At 45.9% G+C, this 22,960-nt stretch overlaps 1 protein-coding gene across 10 annotated transcripts in view; it reads right to left on the minus strand.

Moving 5' to 3' along the window:
- BOLL (boule RNA binding protein) overlaps positions 1–22,960 on the minus strand; it is a 1,385,263-nt gene that overhangs the window by 315,524 nt on the left and 1,046,779 nt on the right. For 8 of the 10 annotated variants that reach the window (XR_013608667.1, XR_013608668.1, XM_078680447.1 and 5 more), the window contains one exon: positions 11,933–11,980. The exons of the other annotated variants lie outside the window; for them this stretch is intronic. Coding sequence is in view for 5 of the 8 variants with exons in the window: in XM_078680447.1 (XP_078536573.1) it covers positions 11,933–11,980 (48 nt within the window). In the remaining 3 variants the exon portion in view is untranslated. Of the gene's footprint in view, positions 1–11,932; positions 11,981–22,960 lie in introns of those variants that run through there. 10 annotated transcript variants of the gene reach the window in all.

Here is a 22,960-nt window from a genome sequence, read left to right on the forward strand (position 1 = left end):
CGTTATCATAAAAACTCTAGACAAAAAACTATACCATCAGTTTCGAGTCGGGTCCCTGCCAGTAAGGTCTTTTACCAAAAATTGGTCTGCTCATTCTAATGATTTGTGCCCCTGGTGTGCTGACCATAAGGAGAGTGTGGGTCATTTCCTCTTTGAATGTCCCGCCTATCATGCCCCTAGAACTAAATGGATTAGGCCTATCTGTCGTAGAATGAAAATTAGAGGGAGCACTGAGGCTTTGTGGGCGCTACGTACCAACACCTCAGAGTTGGTGGTAATAGGTGTGGCCAAGTACTCGGGGTGGGCGTGGATCATCAGAGCCAGACACTTGCAGTAACTTGATCCTTAATCTTAGCTGGGTATTTCACACATTGGGTCTTTAATACACTGTTTAATCTTTTTTTAATGATGAAATGTTTCAAGTATATATGGTGTTTTTAATTCGTTTTATGTATCTTTTATCCCTTTTTGTACAATTGTCTTTTATGATGCAAAAATCGAAATAAAGACGTATGAAACCTGAAAAAACATTGTGTCTATTGTGCAAAACGGTGTGCCACGCATTAAGTGAATATTAGCCCAGCAAATGCCTACCGGACTATGGTGTCCGTGTATCTCATACTACTGTTCTTGGGATGCCTTCGTTCCTAGTTAACGAAGAAACAAGCTTTTAGAAGTGAATCTGCCTACGCATAGCATATTTTGTGTGCAGATGAGCTAAAACATTCGTTTTACCTTCACTCCACGAGCGTGATCCGAAACGCCACTTCGATCTCAATTTGAGTGACAAGCGGCCATGTTGGCTCGTTATTTACTAAGTTGCGGCCAGGTGCATTGTGGAACTTGTGGTTTCCACCCGGCGCACAGAGTTTTGGGTGGCATGTCTGGGCTACACTAGCGGCTCCTGGCAACGCGTGTATTCTATTGTAAACCCGTGTGCGTCGGGTGGCCTTAAGGCGGTGCACCCATGTGTTAAAAGCGGGTCGCAGCCTTGTAACGAGGTTGCAGCGTATTTAAGCCTGTGTGCCCTCCAGGCGTAGCTACTCGTGTTTTAACATATGGAGCGCTATTTGGCTGTAAATCAACAAGGGGAGTTTTAATTGTATTAAACTGCAAGGAAAAAACAGATGTTTCAGTGGTCAAGGAATGTCGAGCATGAATGACTGTGCTGCGTCAGTGTCTCAATAAAGTTGTATCTGCACTATGTAACACATCATCGGCCCTAAAATTATTGGGATTAGGGAGACATACAAATCCAGCCAGATACATCACTGTTGGACGCCAAGTCACTCTTCAGGCCAAGAGGCCGCTACAATCGCGCTACCTCAGACAAATTATTAAGCCCATTCTGGGTGCTATTAAACTTCAAAATCAGATAAGCCTCTTTTTGTAAGAGGGTTCGTTCAACATCGAGGCATCGTTTCGCCAACTTGACTGTAAACAAGACCGTCCATTTAAAGTCATGTTCATGGTGTCCCTTCTCTAGAAAATGCTCCACCATAGGCGCTGTCATGACTCTTTTTTTAATACGGGAACGATGTTGGCTGATTCGGTGATTCACCTGTTGGCATGTCTTGCCAATGTAGATCTTGGGGCACGGGCACAGTATTGCATAGACCACATTTTTGGTCCTGCAATTCAAGAAATCTGAGTGTTGCCATTTTACTCCTGCATGACTGAATTCCTTCCCCTCGAGTGTATTTGGGCAAGCAACACAATTACCACATTTGTGGTGGGCCTCGATGGGTTTGAGGTTCCACTGAGTGAGCAAGTCGCTTTTAGGTTTTGGGACTACAATATCAGCTCATATTAGTTGTTGCCCAATGCTCTGGTTCTTCTTGTAGGCGAATATGGGTTTCGGAAAAGGGCAGTCTAAACCCTCCAAAAAATGCCATTTCCTCAACGCGGCCTGTGTCATTTTATGGATATCTGGACAGAATGTTGTCACGCACACTAGCTTCTCGAGTGGTGTACGTTTTTTAACTTGAAGGAGGCACTCCTGAGGCGTGTATCTCACTCTTTTGAAGGAGCTGATATTGTAGTCCCAAAACCTAAAAGCAACCTGCTCACTCAATGGAACCTCAAACCCATCGAGGGCCACCACAAATGTGGTAATGGTGTTGCTTGCCCAAATACACTCGAGGGGAAGGAATTCAGTCATGCAGGAGTAAAATGGCAACACTCAGATTTCTCGAATTGCAGGACCAAAAATGTGGTCTATGCAATACTGTGCCGGTGCCCCAAGCTCTACATTGGCAAGACATGCCGACAGGTGAATCACTGAATCAGCCAACATCGTTCCCGTATTAAAAACGGAGTCATGACAGCGCTTATGGTGGAGCATTTTCTAGAGAAGGGACACCATGAACATGACTTTAAATGGACGGTCTTGTTTACAGTCAAGTTGGCGAAACAATGCCTTGATGTTGAACGAACCCTCTTACAAAAAGAGGCTTATCTGATTTTGAAATTTAATAGCACCCAGAATGGGCTAAATAATTTGTCTGAGGTAGCGCGATTGTAGCGGCCTCTTGGCCTGAAGAGTGACTTGGCATCCAACAGTGATGTATCTGGCTGGATTTGTATGTCTCCCTAATCCCAATAATTTTAGGGCTGATGATGTGTTACATAGTGCAGATACAACTTTATTGAGACACTGACGCAGCACAGTCATTCGTGCTCGACATCCCTTGACCACTGAAACATCTGCTTTTTCCTTGCAGTTTAATACAATTAAAACTCCCCTTGTTGATTTACAGCCAAATAGCGGTCCATATGTTAAAACACGAGTACCTACGCCTGGAGGGTACACAGGCTTAAATACGCTGCAACCACGTTACAAGGCTGCGACCCGCTTTTAACACATGGGTGCACCGCTTTAAGGCCACCCGACGCACACGCGTTTACAATAGAATACACGCGTTGCCGGGAGCCGCTAGTGTAGCTCAAACATGCCACCCAAAACTCTGTGCGCCGGGTGGAAACCACAAGTTCCACAATGCACCTGGCCGCAACTTAGTAAATAACGAGCCAAAATGGCCGCTTGTCACTCACATTGAGATAGAAGTGGTGTTTCGGATCACGCTCGTGGAGTGAAGGTAAAACGAACGTTTTAGCTCATCTGCACACAAAATATGCTATGCGTAGGCAGATTCACTTCTAAAAGCTTGTTTCTTCGTTAACTAGGAACGAAGGCATCCCAAGAATAGTAGTATGAGATACACGGACACCAGAGTCAGGTAGGCATTTGCTGGGCTAATATTCACTTAATGCATGGCACACCGTTTTGCACAATAGACACAATGTTTTTTAATTTCATCTGTTTAGATGATAGAGCGGCTTAAACCATGACGCCTGCCTTTAACACACCTTGGGCTAACCACCACGATGAGTAAGGTATGTCCAAGTATTGCCCCAGCACTACACACTTGAGCTATTAAATTCACGTTGTTTGGAGTTTTCCAACGCCCTTCCAACTTTTCTTGTTTGTATTAGATTGCTTGATAAACACATTGAAGGGATACCAGTGACAGGTGATGCTTAAAGCACAACCGGTTATTACCCCACAAGACCTACGAGCCTTCTTCCCCTCGAATTCGAGTCTGGTATGTAGCGCCATTTCAAATGGTTCTTGAGTGCAACTACACTATGGAGAAGTATACTGAAGTATGTAAACAAAACGTACGTTTTGTTTACATCTTACAGACACAAAAGAAAAGTCCCTGATGAGAGTCCAGGAACTTGATGCCTGGCCTCGAAACGCGTCAGCACATCTGGAGGAATAGAGTGTTGGCTTGAAAGAGACACTAGGATCAGTTAGCCTACATAATTTTTTCAAACAATTGCCATTTGTTGGATTATATTCCTCGTTCTATTGAGCTTGTTCATCCATTGATTTTTTTGTATGTAATGTTGTGTTTTTGTAACGATTCTGTGTAGGATGATTTATGTTAGTTTGTAACTTTACATGCTATGTAGTATGAACAATAGTGTAAATATCAGAGTCTACAGTGTGTTTTGTCTTTTTGCTATTTAATGTGTAGTAGAAATGTAAAGAAAAATTATTAAAAAAGTGGCATGAAATAATGATGCCAGGGTCTGGTCATAATAAATAGTCCTTTGACCCCAAAAGTCGTCTTTACTTTCAGTAAGTGTGGTTTAGGCAATTTCTTGTATACTTTAAAAAGGGACCAGCTTTCACCACGTCCTAAAGGACCTAACTCCTTGGGGTTCACACCATTCAATCTCCAGGCATGAAGGCTCTGGAGATGGGGGTGTGGAACACACCCCTCCGACTGAAAGAGGAGGTCTACCCTAAGAGGGAGACAGAGCGGAGTGTGCGACGAGAGGAGAAGAAGATCCGTATACCACACCCTTCTTGGCCAATCCAGGGTGATCAAAATGACTTGGGCCCAATCTTGGTGAATCTTTCTCAGAACCCGAGGAATCAAGGGTATGGGAGGAAATGCGTAAAGGAATTACGAGCTTCAACTCTACTGAAATGCGTTCCCCAACACTCCCTGCCAGGAAACTGGAGACTGCAGAACGACGTGCAGTGCCCGATCTCGAGAGTGGTATAAAAGGGCCACCCGAGGAGTTCCCCACGTCTAGAAGATGCGTCGAACTACCTCCGGATGAAGCCTCCACTCGTGGTCGGTGGAGAACTGCTGACTGAGACTGTCCGCCCGCACGTTCTGAACCCCGGCCAGATGACTTGCCATCAAGAAAATCCGATGGTCCTGAGCCCAGGACCAGAGCCGCAACGCCTCTCTGCAGAGACGGTACGACCCTATTCCTCCTTGCTTGTTGACATACCACATTGCGGCAGTGCTGTCCGTCAGGACTTGTACCGACTGCCTGCGGATGGAAGGGAGAAAGGCCTTGAGAGCCAAATGTATCGCCCGCAATTCCAGAAGGTTGATGTGAAGCAACCTTTCCTCTGGAGACCACAGACCCTTGATCTCCAGATCCCCCAGATGAACACCCCACCCTAGGGTAGAGGCATCCGTTATCAGTGTCGCCATTGATGGAGGAAGATGAAAGGGCTTTCCTTAAGACAGATTGCCCTCCTTGCTCCACCAAGACAGATCCGCTGCAGCTTCTCTGAAGATCCTGACTGACTCCCTGAGATCCCTGTTGTGCTGACACCACTGCCTGCGGAGGCACCACTGGAGCGCCCTCATGTGCCAGCATGCATGGTTGACTAACAGGATGCCGGAAGCAAATAGACCGAGCAGGCAAAGGACCTTCAGAACTGGAACAAACCGCTCTATAGTGAAACAAGGGAATCATTTCCTGAATGTCGAGAATCCTTTGTGGAGGTGGGAAAGCTCGACACACAGTGGTATTCAGTACTACCCCTATGAACAGGTTGCGCTGTGAGGGCACCAGGTGAGACTTGGGTACATTTATCGAAAACCCCAATTTGAACAACAGCTGGGTTGTAACCGGCAGATGATGAAGCACCATCTCTGGAGACTCTGCCTTTAAAAGCCAGTTGTCCAGTTAAGGGAAAACTGGGATCCCCAACCTCCTGACAAGGGCAGCCACCACTGCCATCACCTTGGTGAAGACTCGAGGTGCGGTAGTAAGATCAAAACAGCAAACTGGTAATGTTTCGACCCAACCGTAAAACTAAGACACTTCCTGTGCGACTTCAGGTTTGGGATATGAAAATACGCATCCTGTAAGTTGATGGCCACCATCCAGTCCTCTTGATGCAGAGCCTGAAGACCCTACGCTAGGGTGAGCATCTTGAACCTCTCCAGCTTCAGTAACAGATTCAAAATTCTGAGGTCCAGGATTGGACATAACCTGCCATCCTTCTTGGGAATCAGGAAATACCGGGAGTAGCATCCCTGACTCATTTCCTGCTCCTGAACCACCTCTATTGCACCTTTTTGCAACAGAGCAAGAACCTCCTTCTGAAGGAGAAGTAAATGATCCTCAGTGCAAAACCCTTGGCAAGGAGGATAAGGAGGAGGGAATTCCCTGAAGGGAAGGGCGTACCCATTTTCTACCAGATCTAAAACCCAAAGGTCCAAAGTGATCAATTTCCAATCTGGTAGAAAATGGGTAAACCGGCCTCCCACAGGACCTACATGATCCACGATGGCGGATCTACGACTGCTTTCCTACATTACCAGGAGGGGTTGGGGAGGTAAAGGAGGAGGAGGAAGTGGGTTGACATCCGGCTCTACGAAGGCAACCTCTGCGTTTACCCCGGTAGCTTTTATACAAGGGGTTCTGCTGCTGTTGCTGAGGCTGTCTGGACCCACGAAAGGAAGACTTCCCAAAGCCACGGTATCGCTTATATCCATAGCCTCTTGTCTGAGTCTGCAGACCCAAAGACCTTGCCGTTGCCTTACTGTCCTTAAAACTTTGCAGGGCAGAGTCTGCCTTTTCACCAAAAAGCCTGGACCCATAAAATGGAAATCAAGAAGAGCAGCCTGCACGTCAGGGGAGAACCAAGAAGATCTTAACTATGCATGCCTTCTTGTCGCAATGGATGAACCCATTACACTGGCACCTCAGATAACTTAGGAAGAATCTGTTCAGCAGAGTACATTAAGGCATGAATATACCTGCCCAAAAGGCAAGTGGCGTTGGTAGATTTCAGTGCCTTACAGGCTGATGAAAAGACCATCTTCGCAGACTGATCGAGGATTGGCTCAGTTAGTGCATCATTAAATGGTAAAAGTGGTTCAACCACCGAAGACGGAGAATGAAGAACTTCTGTGAGAAGGTTAGGCTTGTACTCCGCCATGGAAAGCTGCAAATCCAAAAGCTCAACAGCCTTCCCAATGACCGTATGATAAGGAGAAATATTTTCAGAAGGGGAAGCCTTTTAAGAAGCAAAGTCCCACTTCGGAGAAGTGTCAAGTTCACTTGCCTCACACAGGTCTTCAAACACATTCTCTGTGTCATACACCGCTCCTTCCTCTCTCTCTTCAGCCTGGTACTGCTGCTCTTCCAATAACTTCTGCGCTTCTCTCCTCGAGCGCATCTTTGGTAGCGGCTTCTAAGGCTCCCAGAGCGGCGGCGAAGATGGATCCACTGCAGTGGCCGGTGCCGATCGAATTCGAGAAACTTTACAAAATGGAGCCGGGGACTGACCATACGGTGTCAACATCCTCAGAGCCAGAACGTGCCAGTCAGCGTCGCTGGCATGAATAGCATAAAGGGGGTCTGAGGATACTGGTGAGGCACACCCAAATTAAATGCCCTAGGACCCATGGGACCCGAAGGTGCTCCAGAAGGGTACGAGGCCCTGGCGAACATGCCATACATCGCATTAAAAAAATGTGAGGTATCCGAACCCGGCATCAGAAACTGAGGGTTCGAAGCCGGTTTGAGATCCGAATGAGGTACCTCTGGATTCGGAGCTGCTGGAGCCACAGGTGGAACAGCCGGAGCCGAAGGAACCTCTGGGTCAGCCAGATTCGACACACCTTCTGGAGCCAGTGAGAATCTCTGTGCATTGATGCCTGCTCCAGAGTCCCTTTATATGAAGGAGAATGAGCAATAGTCACCTGAGGAGACACTGAAGGAGATACCAAGCCTTTTCTCAACGTCGAACAGGAGAAGGCGAATTCTACACCGCAGACTTCGAGGATCGCATCGAGAAGCATGTCTCCTCTTCTTCTTATGTTTCCTCTTGGAGTCATGCGATGTCGATGACCTGGACTTAGACCTTTTCCAACCCCTTTTTTCTTTTCTTGCCTTGGCCATATAAAGATTGGCTTCTCGCTCCTTCAATGCCTTCGGATTCATCTTCCTGCACGAAGTACATCCCTCGACGTCATGGTCTGAAGATAAGCACCAAAGACAATTTTCATGCGGGTCAGTAATTGACATATGTCCACGGTACTCCCAACGGGGCTTAAAACCTGACTTCCTTGGGGCAGACATGACAAAAGAGAAAGAGATACAAATCGAAAATACAAAGTATCCAGTCGAAGTATGGAGAGTCCCAGAAAAAAACGTTAGCGTTGACAGTGTGGACAAAAGGGAACTGACGTCATCACACCGACGTGGTCCTCTTATGGCTCCAGTGACGTCATGTGGAGCAATGGCATTGTGACGACCGCGTTGGCATGGAGAGCTAGGAAAAATTTCCACGGAATGCTGGTGCAGGGGATATTCATAAGGTGAGGAATCCACAGGCAGATGTATCCATCATGAAAAGTTCAATCTGGATGCCATCGGGGACTGGCGCTTTGCCTCCTTTACTCAACTTTAGAGCCGAGTTGACCTCGCCCAGAGTAAAGTAAAGGTCAAACTGGTATTGAGGGGGTGTGGACAAGGAGGGGTCGACCACAGGCGCTAATGTAAGGTAGTTACAGCCGTACTCAGTTGTACTGGCGTTTAAGTTAGAATAGTAGGCTAGCCAGTCTTCTTCAGTTACTGCGATCTCGACTCTGGTCTTTTTATCATCACTAAAGAAAGGGGAATTTACAACACGCCAAAATGCTGTGCTGTCATTGTAACAACATGCCTCGTTCAATTGATCCCAGGCCTCCTCCTTCAAACCCTTTTTACGGTCATTTAGGGCAAGCCTATACGCCTGTCTACAGTTTGGAACTACAGTGATGTTACTAGGTAAAGTATTTAAACCCTGTTTCAAGTTTTGTGACTCTGAGTATAAGCATGGGCAAACCAGGCCTTAGTTCTTACAATTCCTCTCTTCTGATGGGAGCTTGGCCCTGCCTTGATTTCATTACTCATTAAGTTAAATGCATCTATGACAGTACTAGCCGCTGTTGCCTCCTCTAAGCAGGTATCAAAAGCCTTTCTGATAAATTAATTGCTCTAAAAAAGTGGTCGGATCAACCATAGACCAACGCCGAGTGAAGCCATTTAAGTGAGATAATTCAATTCTTTCAAAAGATGAGGTGCGATGGAAGTCCTCTTGGTTGTTAGAAAAATTAATGTCCAGCTCTAAGCTCTGAGGGAAATAGTTGCTCATTGCAAGGTCATGTAGAGTGAATTTGTTAACTAAAGCAGAATAGCGGTTAGGGAACAGCAGATAGTCAATAACGCTATAACCCACACTACCATTAAATGTACAAGTTGTGTCAACTGGCAAACGGCCAAACTCATTTCTAAAGCCCAGGTCATACTTAAAAGATAACTCATGGAGTTTCTCTCCATATTCTGTATGTATAAACTGGGAGATGTCATCATTAGTGGGGGTAATCATGCCGCAGATTTTGTTGGATGGCAACTGGCATAGTTGAATGTTAAAATCCCCCCCCTTAAAATAATTGTATCTCTAGGCTCATTAGCAATTAGTAAATCTAGGTCGTAGTCCAGTTGACATGAGATTTCAATATTTCTAAATCGCGGGCATTATTATAAAAATTTACTAATACCAGTGATAACGACCCTGAGAGTTTTATAGAGACTATTTGATAAATTGGATTAGTAGACTTTGCAGCTATACAGGAGTAAACCAGTTTATTAGAAACATCAATGCAGAGGCCACCTTTAAGCCTACTAAATCTCGAGGGGTTGGCTGGGGAATAAAATGTTTTAAAGCCATTAAGATGGATTGGCACAACAGCCCAAGTTTCTTGACAGCAGATAATGTTAAAACCGGACGTAGAATGTAACCATTCTGAAAGATTATGCTTACTACAAAGCCCCACTACATTCCAACATAAAACAGTAGTGGCACATGCACTTTGGATTGTGGGGACTACATTTCCCTCACTGCTCGGAGAACCTGGCTTGGCACATGTTAGTAGATTCAATCAACGTTTCTCACTCAGTGAGCTGATAGGATGGGTGGGAGTTATGGAAAGTGTTAAATAAGAATTGTCTCCGTTCTGGGTCGCTGCCCACAGTCAGTCCACACCAGTAAGGGAGGAGAGACAGTCAAACCTGTTAGTGATCGAAATGGGGAGATTAGGGGGCAGGAATAATTCAGATCAGATGTTAACGGTTGAGGTAGGGATTGTGATTGAAGAAGTGGTTGTGACAACAAATGCAATTGTATAGAGGTTTGTGAAAAGGATTGATAGAAAAACCTAAGACGTAGAACAGAAATTTGGTCGGGATTCAGGAACATTGGGCTTGCTCTACCTAGTATTGTTTTAACCAATTCTGGAGTTTTTTATTTCTCAAATTCTTTTCATTGGATTCCTCAAGAAAAAAGAAAAGAACAGAAATTAAAAAAATGACAAGTTGGCATGAGTTGAATTACAACTACAAATGTGATTATAAATGATAATAACAATTATAATAGAAAGAATTAAAAAAGAAGATGGAATTACCACGCAGTCCCCATGAAATAATTTGGGACCTCTGGCGACACACTTGACCCGTCTAGCCATCTTGACATCCGCAAAAAGGACTTACCCCATCCCCACTCTTGCATTTTACCAATTAAGAGATTTGTTTCTTAGAGAATCCCAGGGTTCTTGGATAGACGGGAGAAGAGCCAGCACATTGGCCAGAATAACCACTTAGGGGGTCACAGCTGGAGGAAGATCTAATCTGTCTCGTTTGGACAAGGAGAAGTTAGAGGCGTTTCTTCAAAAATATTTGTTAATAAGGGGGGGGGAGAAGAAGTCCTTGGTTTAGGAGGATTGCTGACTACTAAAGCGGGTGCTTGTTAGACCAGGTACACCTTATTTGCCAAAAGATCATTGTTCCCTGAAGTAGTCAGCTGTGGTGGAAGGTTAACAGAATGTCTAGAATTTAAACCGCTACTATTGGTGTTACCATACGGTGCTCCCATGGCGTCTCCTTGTGATGATTGGCTACCGGGTATGACTTAATCGTCCCTAGTAAGTCTACACAGGTTAATACAGTATGCTCAATCGCTTTAAGTTTGTCACTAAAAGCACTAAAAGAAGCCTAATGAAGTCTATCAGAGACTTAACTGAAGCCACCAATGAGGTATGGCCCAGGGGGACAGTTGACAGTTTTTATTGCCACCTCTGGGTGGCTTAGTAATGGCTGCCTGTTTCGGGGCGAATGCCTTCTTTTTAACCCGTACTGTTCCACCCTGCATGGCCTCAGTATGATCATTAGTACTGCTGTTAGGCATTTTGGGGTATTTGGTTGGCGGGTGAAGATTTGAGGAGCACAGTACGGTGGAATTCTGTAGATTCTCGTCTTTATCAGAGTCATCATTAAAATGGGTCTCGGGTAAAGACGCAAAACTTGTGTTTATCAAATCAAACCCCCCACCCCAGTGCAGGTTGTTAATGTTTCTTTTGCTTCCAAACTAAGGATCTGTTTTTCTATGTCCCCCATTGCCCCTGTGATGTAGTTCATAATAGACGAGTGAGATCTTGAAGGGGACTTGGCTAAGGTAACGCTAGGTGGTTTTCATTTCCCCGTGGTCTAGATGTGAGCAATAGCCGGTTATCTAAATGACAAAAGCAACAAAGGCCTTCTTTGGAGATGATCAAAACAAAAAATCAGCTAAACACAAGAAATAAAAGTTACTTAAATGTCGGCGACATGAAATAATTATTGGCAGGAAAAGAAAAACCATCATTTCCCCGGGAACCCAGGTCAGGGGGCTGGTGAAAAACAGAAATGGTTTAGCGGGAAGGGTGCGGCCTGCCGTCACCACAAACTGACAATATCTACCACACCATAAGGGAACAGAATAAAAAGATAGGTGATCACTCATGGATCTGCATTCCAGGGCCTATTTCCACAAGCGGGCTCATCTTAAGAGAGCATAACTTCAAACCACCAGGATTTACATCCAATGCCTAATTTGGAAAGTCACAGACTTGGGAAATCTGATCATGATTCTGAACGTGAGTGCCAATTTACAGGTTATTTTATTACTATATTCCCCCCCAAAAAAACAACATTACAAAAAGAGTACTTTAAGAGCTTTGTAAAATATTCACTTTTAAATCAGAGTGCAATATATGAGATGGAACGTTAGTAAATATACATTTACCTGTGGAGCTCCCCATTGCCAATGTGCGGGAATACCCTGGGATGATGCCTATCGATAAAAATTGTAAGACACATGAGTTTTTTTCCCTTCCAAACTATTTAGTGTACATGAGAAACAATACAAATAAAGGTTAACATTGAACATGTTGAATGTTATGTTAAATAAAAAACGAGTTACTTACCTGTACACTATGGTTCTCCAGTATTATCTTTCATAGATTCACATGCTTGTATCTTCCCTGTCGTCATGGTGGGAGTCTCACGGTAACAGAATGACCATAGCAGTACCATGGAGAGAAACTGCATAGAAAATCCCATAGGGGATGACATAATTTGGTAACCAGACCTCCTTGTTGTTTGGTCTAAAACTCAGCCAATCAGCAGAAAGCCCTGACATCACACTCCCCAGCAGAGCTCTCCTACCTCAGATTTCCAGCCCCAAGTGAGAGACATGGATATATCTGGAGGTAAAATTTTCTACCTGAGAAACGGGGAGGTGGGCGGGCGCATGTGAACCTATGAAAGATAATACTGGAGAACCATAGTGTACAGGTAAGTAACTAGTTTTTTCTCCAGTATTGAATCTTTCATAGATTCACATGCTTGTATCAGAGTAGCAAGTAGTATGTATATCTCATAGCATTTCCAGGATAAGATCTCTGGGCTCTGCTCCTAAACCTTGTGATGTATAAACTTTTGAACACCATCCAGTATTAATAAATAGTCTCTGCTAACCACGATGGGGAAATGCAGCATATACATAACAGGACTAATATAGTGGATAATCCAAACATATATCCATAAACCTCTATATCTATAAACCTCTATATCTATCTATCTATATATCTATATCTATATCTATATATCTATATATATATATATATCTATCTATATATATATATATATATATATATATATATATATCGTAGACCAAAGTATATTCCGCGCGTCGCAATCCCAGCTGGCACAGATACACCAAGCACGGACCAATAATATATATATATATATATAGTGCGCCTCAATCTTTGCTCCTTAGAAAGCAGGAGTTTCGCACAGGAATATATATATATATATATATATATATACACACATGTTTACTTTGACAAAGAAGCACATAGTTTAAACAACAATACCTTATTGAAATAAATGTCGAAGAACTGCTTGTCCCACTGCTGTGTCCTCTTTCCATGCAGTATCTAGACAATAGTGTCTAGTAAAAGTGTGTACGCTCTTCCAAGTCGCTGCTCTGCAAATGTCTGGAAGTGACACTCCTGCAAACAAGGCCGTTGAGGTCGCCATCTTCCTGGTGGAATGAGCTTGCACTTTGGAACGCAGGAGTTTCCCAGCCTTCTCCTGACACTTGAGAATGGCCGATGCAATCCATCTCGGGATACTTGATGTGGATAAAGCTAGACCTGTCCTCGGTCCAGAAAAGGCTACAAACAACTGCTTTGTTTTTCTAAACAATTTTGTTCTGTCGATGTAGAACTTTAAACAACGTTTACTGTCTAGAGAGTGTAGGGCTCTCTCCGCCTCTGTCGAAGGAGTTCAGAAAAATGTAGGTAACACTACAGGTTCATTTAGATGAAAGATTGTAGGAACCTTAGGAATGAATTTTGGGTTTGTCCTCAGTATTACTTTGTCTTGTCGAAACTGAAGGAATGGTTCTGCAATTGAGAAAGCTTGAATCTCGCTAGCTAACCCTCCTTGCAGGTGTGAGGGCCAACAGCAAATCTGTCTTCCACGAACTGAACTGTAAATCTGCTTTGTGCACCGGTTCGAATGGAGGCTTCATGAGCGGTGATAGAACTGTATTAAGGTGCCAAGGGACCAGAGGATGTTGAATCGGAAGAAACACTCTAAAAAGTCCTTTGAGAAATTCTTTAACTACTCTTTGTGTTGGAACTCTTCTATATCTTGAAATTGCTGCCAAGTGTACTTTTAAGGATGCATGAGAAAGATCTGCTTTAGATAAATGGAGCAGATGTGGCAGAATTTGTTCCGGAGAGGCAGTGAAGGGGTGTAAAGCCTGAGATGCACACCACTGACAAAATCTTTCCATTTTGCTGTATATGTTCTGTTTGTTGAAATTGCCAGAGATTGAGAAAGTATGTCCCGGCATTCTTGAGAGATGTTTAGAGATCGGAATTCATGTTCATGATGTTCCATGCTGATAAATTCAGCGATGTCAAATTTGGGTGGAGAATTGTCCTTTGTTCATAGAAATCAGATCCTGTGATATTGGAAACGGAATCCTGGGAGCTATTTAAAGATGGAGAAGCTCCGAGAACCAAGCTTGCCTCAACCAAGCTGGGGCTATCAGGATTAAGTGGCATGGCTTTGATGTCATTTTCCGAAGTACTCTCGATATCAGAGGGAATGGAGGAAATGCATAAGCGAACATTCCTGTCCAACATAGATGCAGCGCATTGCCCCATGATCCCGCCTGCGGGAACCTGCTTGCGAAATGTTTGCATTTTGAGTTGTTCTGGTCTGTGAACAAATCTAACCTTGGCGTGCCCCACCGACGAAACACTCTTAGGAGTGGATTTTGAGCTAGCTCCCACTCGTGAGACACACTGGCTGATCTGCTCAGAATATCTGCCCTTGTGTTGTTTATCCCTGTAATGTGTTGCACCTTAATGGAGATGTTGTGAAGCAGTAGCCATCTCCAAATTTGTTGCGCCTGTGCTGACAGCAGCTTCGATCGTGTACCTCCTTGTTTCAAGAGGTAAAACATTGTTGTTGTCCTGTCTGTTTTTATCATAACTGTAGAATCGTGTGTCCTGGGGAGAAAAGCTTTTAAACCCAGGAACACTGCTTTCAGTTCCATGTTGATATGTAGTTGAGCTTCTTGCTTGGACCAATGACCTTGGATTTCGAGGTCCTGGAGATGTGCCCCCCAACCTTGAAGCGAAGCATCTGACATCATTGCGTAACTGGGACGCTGGGGCTCGAATAGTAGACCTTGTATTAAATGTTTTCTGATCTTCCTCCATGACAGAGCTTGTCGGATTTGAGGAGATATGGAGATCCGATCGTCAAAAGACCCCTGGGATTAAATCCACTGCTTGTCGAGGAGTTCCTGTAAAGGTCTCATATGGAGACGGCAATTTGGTATCAATGGGATACAGGAAGACATCGTCCCCAACAATGACTAGTATATTCTCACAGAAGTGTACTTTTTTGACTGTAGGGTTGATGCCAGGTTTAACATTTTTTGAATCCGCTCCTCTGACTGATAAGCTTTTGCTTCTCTTGTGTGAAGCATGGCCCCTAAAAATTGAAGGGATTGCGAAGGCACTAGGGACGACTTTTCCAGGTTGACTCGTAGGTCCAGGCAAATGTTGCAGGAGAGTGCAGAATAATAATTTGGGACCTTTTTAGGTGTTAGAATTAGGTCACTCAACAGAACGTCAGTGGGGTATCTGGGGCTAGATAGAGTATAAAACAGAAAGAGTGCCACCAAAGGCAAATAACTTGTTCTAATGAGGTGGGGGGGGGGGTTTGTGGAGTGGACTCATACCAAAATGTTCTGCAGAATCAAGCAGGGCAATATGCCCCTACCACTGGACTTGGCTATCAAGTTAGTAGAGTTTCATATGAACGTACGCACTGATGTCCATGTCGCAGCCTGGCAGATGTGAGTTAATGCATTGGTACTAGCCTTATCTCTAGTGGAATGGACTTTCAGACCATCTCCGGTTGCTTCTTGGCCACTGCTTAGCAGATCTTGATGCAGAGGACTATCCAACTCATTAGGGCCTTCTTCTGCACATCCTTCCATTTCTTCGCCACAGGGAACCCCACAAAAAGCTGATCCTTCACACAGTGTTCCTTAGTATGATCAATGTGAAAGCCTAAAGACCTTTGGGGGATCTCTTCTCCTCTTTCAGGGGGCGAGGGGAAACACAGAATGCTGGTAGAGTGATGGGTTACCCAACCTGAAAGAGAGACATGACTTTTGGCAAGAATGCTGTCCTATCACTCACCAATAACGGTTGGTCCGGTACACGAAGAAAGGCTGAAAGGACTGACAAATACCCTTTGATAGTAGCCTCTTCAACGCCTTGCTGGCCCGAAGATAAAACCATAACTGATGTCCAACAGTTTTGTTTGCAAAGGATCAATCTTATTAATGCTACACCAGGTCACAAATTTGTCCTAGTGTCCGTCATGAATGGATTATGTCAAAGGGCACCTGGCAGCGAGGATGACATCTACCACCGCAGGCAACAGATCAAATGCCGTTGCTCAATCTCCACACATATAGGTGTAGATTGCGCAGATTCTGGTAGAGGACCTTACTCTGTTGCTGCGACAGAGGAGCATCATAAGTAGTAGCCTGATCAGAGGACAGATGTCCATACATACAAGTTCCGGGTACTACACTCTCCTGGACAGCCAATAGCCACTACGATGATTTGGGCCTGGCCATCCTTTTTTATTTTTTTTATTTTATTAGTAATCTGTCATCAGCATTGTACATTTATGCATAAAATGAACATCAATAAACAAAATCATCTCCATTGATAATACCAGGATACAGTATATGGTTTTCAGTGCTCACAGTGTGCATTTGAAATATACGTTTGGCTTTTCAATCGACATTTCCCATCCCACCGCTGCCCCCCCAACCTGAGTCCAGGCTATCATAGAGGGTAGCATATGCTGCTTATACATGGCTATGTGTCAATACCGTGCAGGACTCTAGATACAACAAGCTACAATTACTTATGCATTTGGTATTTGGCTGCATGCAACATAAGTACTTTGAAAAACGTATGGGCTTATCGGCTAGCTTCGGGGTTCGTTGAGAGCTGTGGAGGCTCACAAATATTCCCTCGGGATTCGTTCCATTTCCCCCATATCTTGGACCATTTCTTGGGACAGCCCATATGGGTATGGACTGCCCTTTCCGCCACCATTGCTGCATCCATATAATTTTCCCATTGTGTCTGTGTGGGCACTATTCAAGATCCCCAGTTCCTAGCAATATTCCTTTTCGCAATTGCCAACCCAAGCGTCGCCCAAGTCTGTAGTCCCAGGTTGAGGTTTGTCGGCTGCCAAATATTTAACAAGCAACATCCGGGGTCAAGCCGGATCTCTGCCTCGCCCACTTCTGAGAGCTCAGTCAATACCTGTTCCCAGTAAGCTTGTATTGTAGGGCATTCCCATATGATATGAAAGTATGTTCCTGTTAGTCCGCAACCCCTTAGACAGGTCGGATCAGGCGCATGGCCCAGTCTATGTAACATGGTGCGAGAGTAGTATATTCGGTGTAACACCTTAAGTTGTATTAGTTTTAGCCGGGACGGGATCGCCGCATCCCTGGCCGATGCCAACGCATCCATCCAATCTGAGTCTATGTCACCTAGCTCCACCTCCCACTTGCTACGCAGCACAACCATAGGATCCGGGAGATTGTTCACTAGTTTGCGATATGTTTGTGAGATAGCTTTTTTATTTAAGTAGTCAGTGAGGAGTCTGTCTTCAAGTGGAGAGGAGTCAGCCAGTTTAGTGCCCGGTGAGATTGCACTCTGTAATGTATGTCTAATTTGGATGTATCGGTACAATTCAGTATCCGCCATTCCATACCTTTCCTGTAGAGCTGCAAAGGATATGATTTCTCCCCTAATCCACAGATTCCTTATCTTCATGATGCCAATGAGGTCCCATTGCCTGAAGCCCTTGGTATTAGCCAGGGTGCCAAGGCAGCGTGTCTCCCAGAGCGGGGTGGCAAATGTGAGTACTCCCTCCCATCTCAGGGCTCTTTGTGCCGTGTGCCAGATCTTGATCGTGTGTGTCGTGGGGCCTGTAAGTGTGCGCCGTTTTTTATTTGTATATAGGGACTTCATCAATTGCTCCACAGGAAGTACATGTCTGTCAAGTCTGTATGCCGGGTCATGTTGCGGAGTGTGAAGCCATTGGTTTACAATCATCAGTTGTGTGGCCCAATAGTACAGTTTGATACTCGGTAAAGCTATACCCCCGTCGTACCAACTGCGGACCAATTTAGATTGTGCTATACGGGCCGGTTTCCCATCCCATAGTAAGGAGCAGATCTCCGCGTCAATGGCTTTAAAATAGGAGAGAGGGACTGGGAATGGGGGATTTTGGAGTGCTTAGAGGGACCTGGGGAGTGCGAGCATTTTGAAGAGTGCTGCCCTTCCCAGAAGTGTCAGTGGGAGGGATCTCCAATGGGTGGCATCCGATTTGAGCCTCCGCAGGGGTTTCATCAAATTCTCCTCTGTGAAGACAGATGATTCTTGTGGGGTAACGTAGATGACTAAATATTTAAACCCTCTGGTCACTGTTTGTAATGTGCAGTCAGGGGGCATGGCTGGCATTCGGCCGTGCAGTAGATACAAAAGTGATTTTGTCCAATTTATAGTGTATCCCGATACTGCCCCATATGACGTGAGGACACGCATCAGGGCCTCTATTGAATCTGTGGGTGACGTTAGATATATTAGCACGTCATCGGCGTACAGTGAGATGTGGTCTTTCCAGCCCGCTTCCCATGTGATTCCACAAATCAACGGTTCCGTACGTATTCTCGTCGCCAACGGTTCTAAGATAAGCGCATATAGGAGCGGGGTCAACAGGCACCCTTGTCATGTCCCACGTCCCAGTGCGAATTCTTGTGAGATATGCCCATTGGCTACCACATGGGCTAGGGGGGCCGAGTACAATACCTTGATCCAACCACAAAATCTTGGGCCAAAACCCATTTTTTGGAGCACCGCAAAAAGAAACGGCCATTCCACAAGGTCGAACGCCATTGTGGCGTCTAGTGACAGGATGGCCGCATCCTCCTGCAGGAGCGGAATGCGGTGGAGCACTCCATTAAGACGTCTAAGATTAAGAGAGGTGCTCCGTCCAGGCATAAAGCCGGACTGGTCTGTGTGAACCAAAGTCGTGAGGTGGGGTTGCAGTCGGAGTGCTAACAGTTTTGCCAGTACTTTTGCGTCTGCGTTCATTAATGATATCGGGCGATAGGAAGATGTGAGTTCCGAGGGCTTTCCTGGTTTATGATTTGCCACGATAGTAGCTATTCGTTGGTCTCTGGACATTATGCCTTGTGCTAGACAGTCGTTATACATGGGGAGCATGTGGGGGGTGACTTTCTGAGAAAGCTTGTTGTAGAGTTCCACCGGTAGACCATTTGGGCCCATCGCCTTCCCAGTGTGGAGATCTGCCAATGCCTGTCCAATTTCTTCTACCGTTAAGTCATTTTCAAGTGTGTGCACGTCTTCGGGTGAAAGTGTGGTCACCGGTATGCTGTCGAGGAATTGCAGGCACTCGTCCCCCGTCATTGTGCCCCGTGGAGTGTATACCTTTTCAAAATATGTGGCCAGTTCTTCTACTATCATTTGGGGGTCTGTGGTGGTGGACCCGTCCGCTAGTGCAATCTGAGCTATCCATCGGTCTGCCTTTTCCCTCCTCTCTATCCATGCAAGCATTTTTCCCGTTTTATCTCCTAATTCATAAATCCTATGTAAGGTATCTGTGCGTCTAGTTTTCGCCATATCTTCCGCATATGCTCTGTATTCTTCGGTTGCCAGTGTATGTGCTGTTTTGTCAGTGGGATCCAAAGCGTGGGCTGTTTCCGCTCTCTGCAGTGCGACCTCTAGTGAATCAAGTTGTTCCCTATGTTCCCACTTGTACCTAGTGATCGTCGAGATGGCCTGGCCCCTAATGACGGTTTTATACGCTTCCCAGAGGATGGAAGGCGAGTCTACCGATGCTAGATTTTCTTCGAAATAGTGGTCGGTGGAAGTTGTGAGTGTTTTTGATATTTTATGATTCTTCAGATAGCCTGGGTGTACAGGGTAGATTCTGTCGCCTAGGTAGGTGCGTGGTGTAGGTGAGCTGAATCGGGGAGTAGTCTGAAATTCCTCTCGGTAAATGTTCTATTGCCGTTATTTTCTCCAGAGGAATCGCTAGTGTCAGTATGTAGTCTATACGGGATAGACTGTTGTGTGCGCCCGAGTGAAATGTATAGTGTCGGTCGACAGGAAGTTTAAGTCTCCACATGTCCGTCAGTCCTACAGCATCTAGAAATTCCCCAAAAGCATGAGTGGGTCTACCTGATTCCCAGGGAGGATTACGATCTATGGTCGAGTCAAGCACTGCATTAAAATCTCCCCCTTAGATTAATTCTCCCTCAGGGAGATCAAGCAGTAATTTCCCAAGGTCTTGGAAGGCACCTTGATGTAGCGTCGGGGGGATATATACTGAGACTTTGTTATAATTGCGTCCTTCCCATTGCTAAGCGATTGCAGTGAAGCGCCCCTGATCATTTGCCCATGTATTTTTAATTATCAACGGAGAGCCCTTGTGTATCAGGATACCAACCCCTCGTGACCCTGAGGAGAATTCAGCATGCGAAGCCATTTTGAATCATCATCGGTTTAGTGCTTTGCAGGCCGTCCCCATTAGGTGTGTTTCCTGGAGTAGTACCACCGCCGGGGCTCTTTGTTTTAAGTATTGTAGGACCAGTCCCCTCTTTATTTTGTGCCCTAATCCATTTACATTCCAGGAGATAATTGTCAGGGGGGGAGGGGGAGAAGTCATTCGTGGCGTCTGGGAACCATGTTCCCGTAGTTCACTATCTGGCACAGTGCATGAGGGGTGAGTGTAGTCTGACAACTGGCATGTTAAGGTGGGCGGAATGAAATTGTATGCCATCCCGTGGTGGGCCTATCAGTAGCCCCAGCAAGGGGACCGCAGAAGCAGCGGTTAGCCATACAGTATATAAGATGTGTCTATGGAGAGATCGGTGTAATGGATCCAGTGTGTGCGTTTGTGGAGACGTAATCCATATTTTCAAACATAGATGATCATGGAGAGATTGAAAAACAAATAACATATAACAAAACCTTAAGAAATCTATTGAATCTAAAACCCGTACCCCCCTCCCTGCCTCCTTGCCCGGTGGATCAAAAACCTTCCACCTCCCCAACTGAGCGGAGCGCTTATTGTCCCAAGGCAACTGTATTGTTCGTGAGGGTGAGACTTCTGTGTCTTTTTTTAATCCCCTCCCCTGTAAGTGTCCGCTCTGTGCTGTTTTTAAATTTATGCTGCCTACCTTCGGGAGTCCCATTCTATGTCTCTGCGTTCTTCCTCAAGGTGAGCGTCCGGAACATTAGGGCAGTGGTAGGGCAGCCCCCACAGTCTCACCACACAATCCTGAGCCATGACCAGGATGAATGCCGCTGAACAAATGCAGACTCTGTGGGTCTCCAGTAGTGGATCAGTGTTCGCAAATATCAACAGTACAATATTGCGTGTCGATTCTTGACCCTTCTCCCGATGGTTATAGGTGAAGTTCATCTTTAGGCGTTACGTCTTACATCCCGGTTCTTAGTTCCTTTAGCTGGTCTCCAGCCTTCCAGCCAATCTTGCGCTTCTCTTGGCGATTCAAAGAACCACGTTTTTCCTTCTGATTCAACGCGTAGCTTAGCCGGAAAAATCATTGAGTACTTTAATTCACGGACTCTGAGTTATTTCTTTACATCAGTGAAACTTCTCCGTTGTTGTGCCACTGCCGCCGTATAGTCCGGATTGAAAGTTATTTCTGAATTGTCTATTTTGAGCGGCGGAGTGACACGTGCAGCCTGCAAAATGGTGTCACGATCTCGGAAGTTAAAGATTCTTGCCTAAATAGGTCTCGGTGGTGCTCCTGGTTTTGGCTTACCCCCAGGTACTCGGTGGGCACGTTCCAACGAAAAATAGTTGGACAGTCCTTTTGGCTTGAGTTGGTTGTGTATTAGGTCTTCTACAAATAAATCTAAGGCTGGGCCTCCTTCGGATTCTGGTTCGCCTATCAGGCATACGTTATTGCGCCCGAGCGGCCTTCTTGTTCATCGAGTTTAGCCTTCAGCATAACATTGTCATCTTCCAGCTTTTGCACTTTCCGTTTGAGGTCCGCTGTGTCTCCGGTGAGCCCTGTCGTCGTCTTCTCAACTTCCAGCAGTCGATCCGATATCTTCGCAAAATCTGCTCTCAGTAGGGAGACATCTGTCGAAATGGTGCCCATTGAAGATTGCATCGTTTTAAGGGCTGCCATAACGTCTTCTAGGGTGATCTTCTCAGTAGTGGTTTGGTCACCGTTCAGCGGGGGCGGTGTGCGCGGCGTATCCCCCCTTGAGGTGTTTGGGGGATCTTTGTTATACGCATATTTGTCTAATCGCGGGACCTGTTGAGCACGTTGTTCCCTGCCGCTCATTGTGCCACTGTGCCGCCTGGTATATGTCAGTGAATAGGCAAAGAGCAGTTTGTAGGGGGTATGCTAGACCTGGCTGCAGGGGGTTGGGGCCTGGTGGTGCTCTAGTCGGTAGGACCAGTTCCAATCCAGTGGTGCTTCCCAGTGCGTTACAGTGCACCAGTCACCGTCCGGGTGCCAGGATTCGATCACTACACCAGTATTTGCTGAACAATGGAGGGCCCAGTACACGTTGTTCCCCCCCCCCTGCAGAGCACTGGGTCAGGCCCACCACCTCAGAAGCACCGCAATCGTTATGGGCCCCAAGGGTGTATATGGCTTCCTAATGGGGAATGGAATATGAAGGGGATATAGTGACGCTACCTCCTGCACTCCGGTGGTTATCGGCGAGGCCGTTGTCAAAAGTATGCCAGCAGGGTCGCAGACGCTGGATGCAGGCCGCCACTCGCGGTTCCGATGGCGCTGAATAGTCGATCAGCGGGTTTCAGCCGTTTCCCTCCCGTGTGGGGTTCAAATCTTGATTCCACCAATAGTGAGGCGGGGGGGCCTACTCCGGTCTGCCCGAATTGTTGCCGAGTGTAGTGAGCGCCAGATCCCCGAGTTAGTACCTTCTTCCGCGGCCGTGGCCACTGTGAGCTCCGTCCCATGCCTCACGCTCTCGGGCTTCACTTCCACTCTAGTCCCCGGTTCCAGGTGCCAAAACAGGCCGCGTTCTTCACGGCGGCGTTGCGGCTTCAATTTTTGGAGTCTGGGAAAACGGCTTAGTGCAATCTGCACCGGAGGTTCTCCTGCTGACGA

This window comes from Lissotriton helveticus, chromosome 3_1, assembly GCF_964261635.1.
Source record: "Lissotriton helveticus chromosome 3_1, aLisHel1.1, whole genome shotgun sequence".
NCBI classification, from domain to species: domain Eukaryota; kingdom Metazoa; phylum Chordata; class Amphibia; order Caudata; family Salamandridae; genus Lissotriton; species Lissotriton helveticus.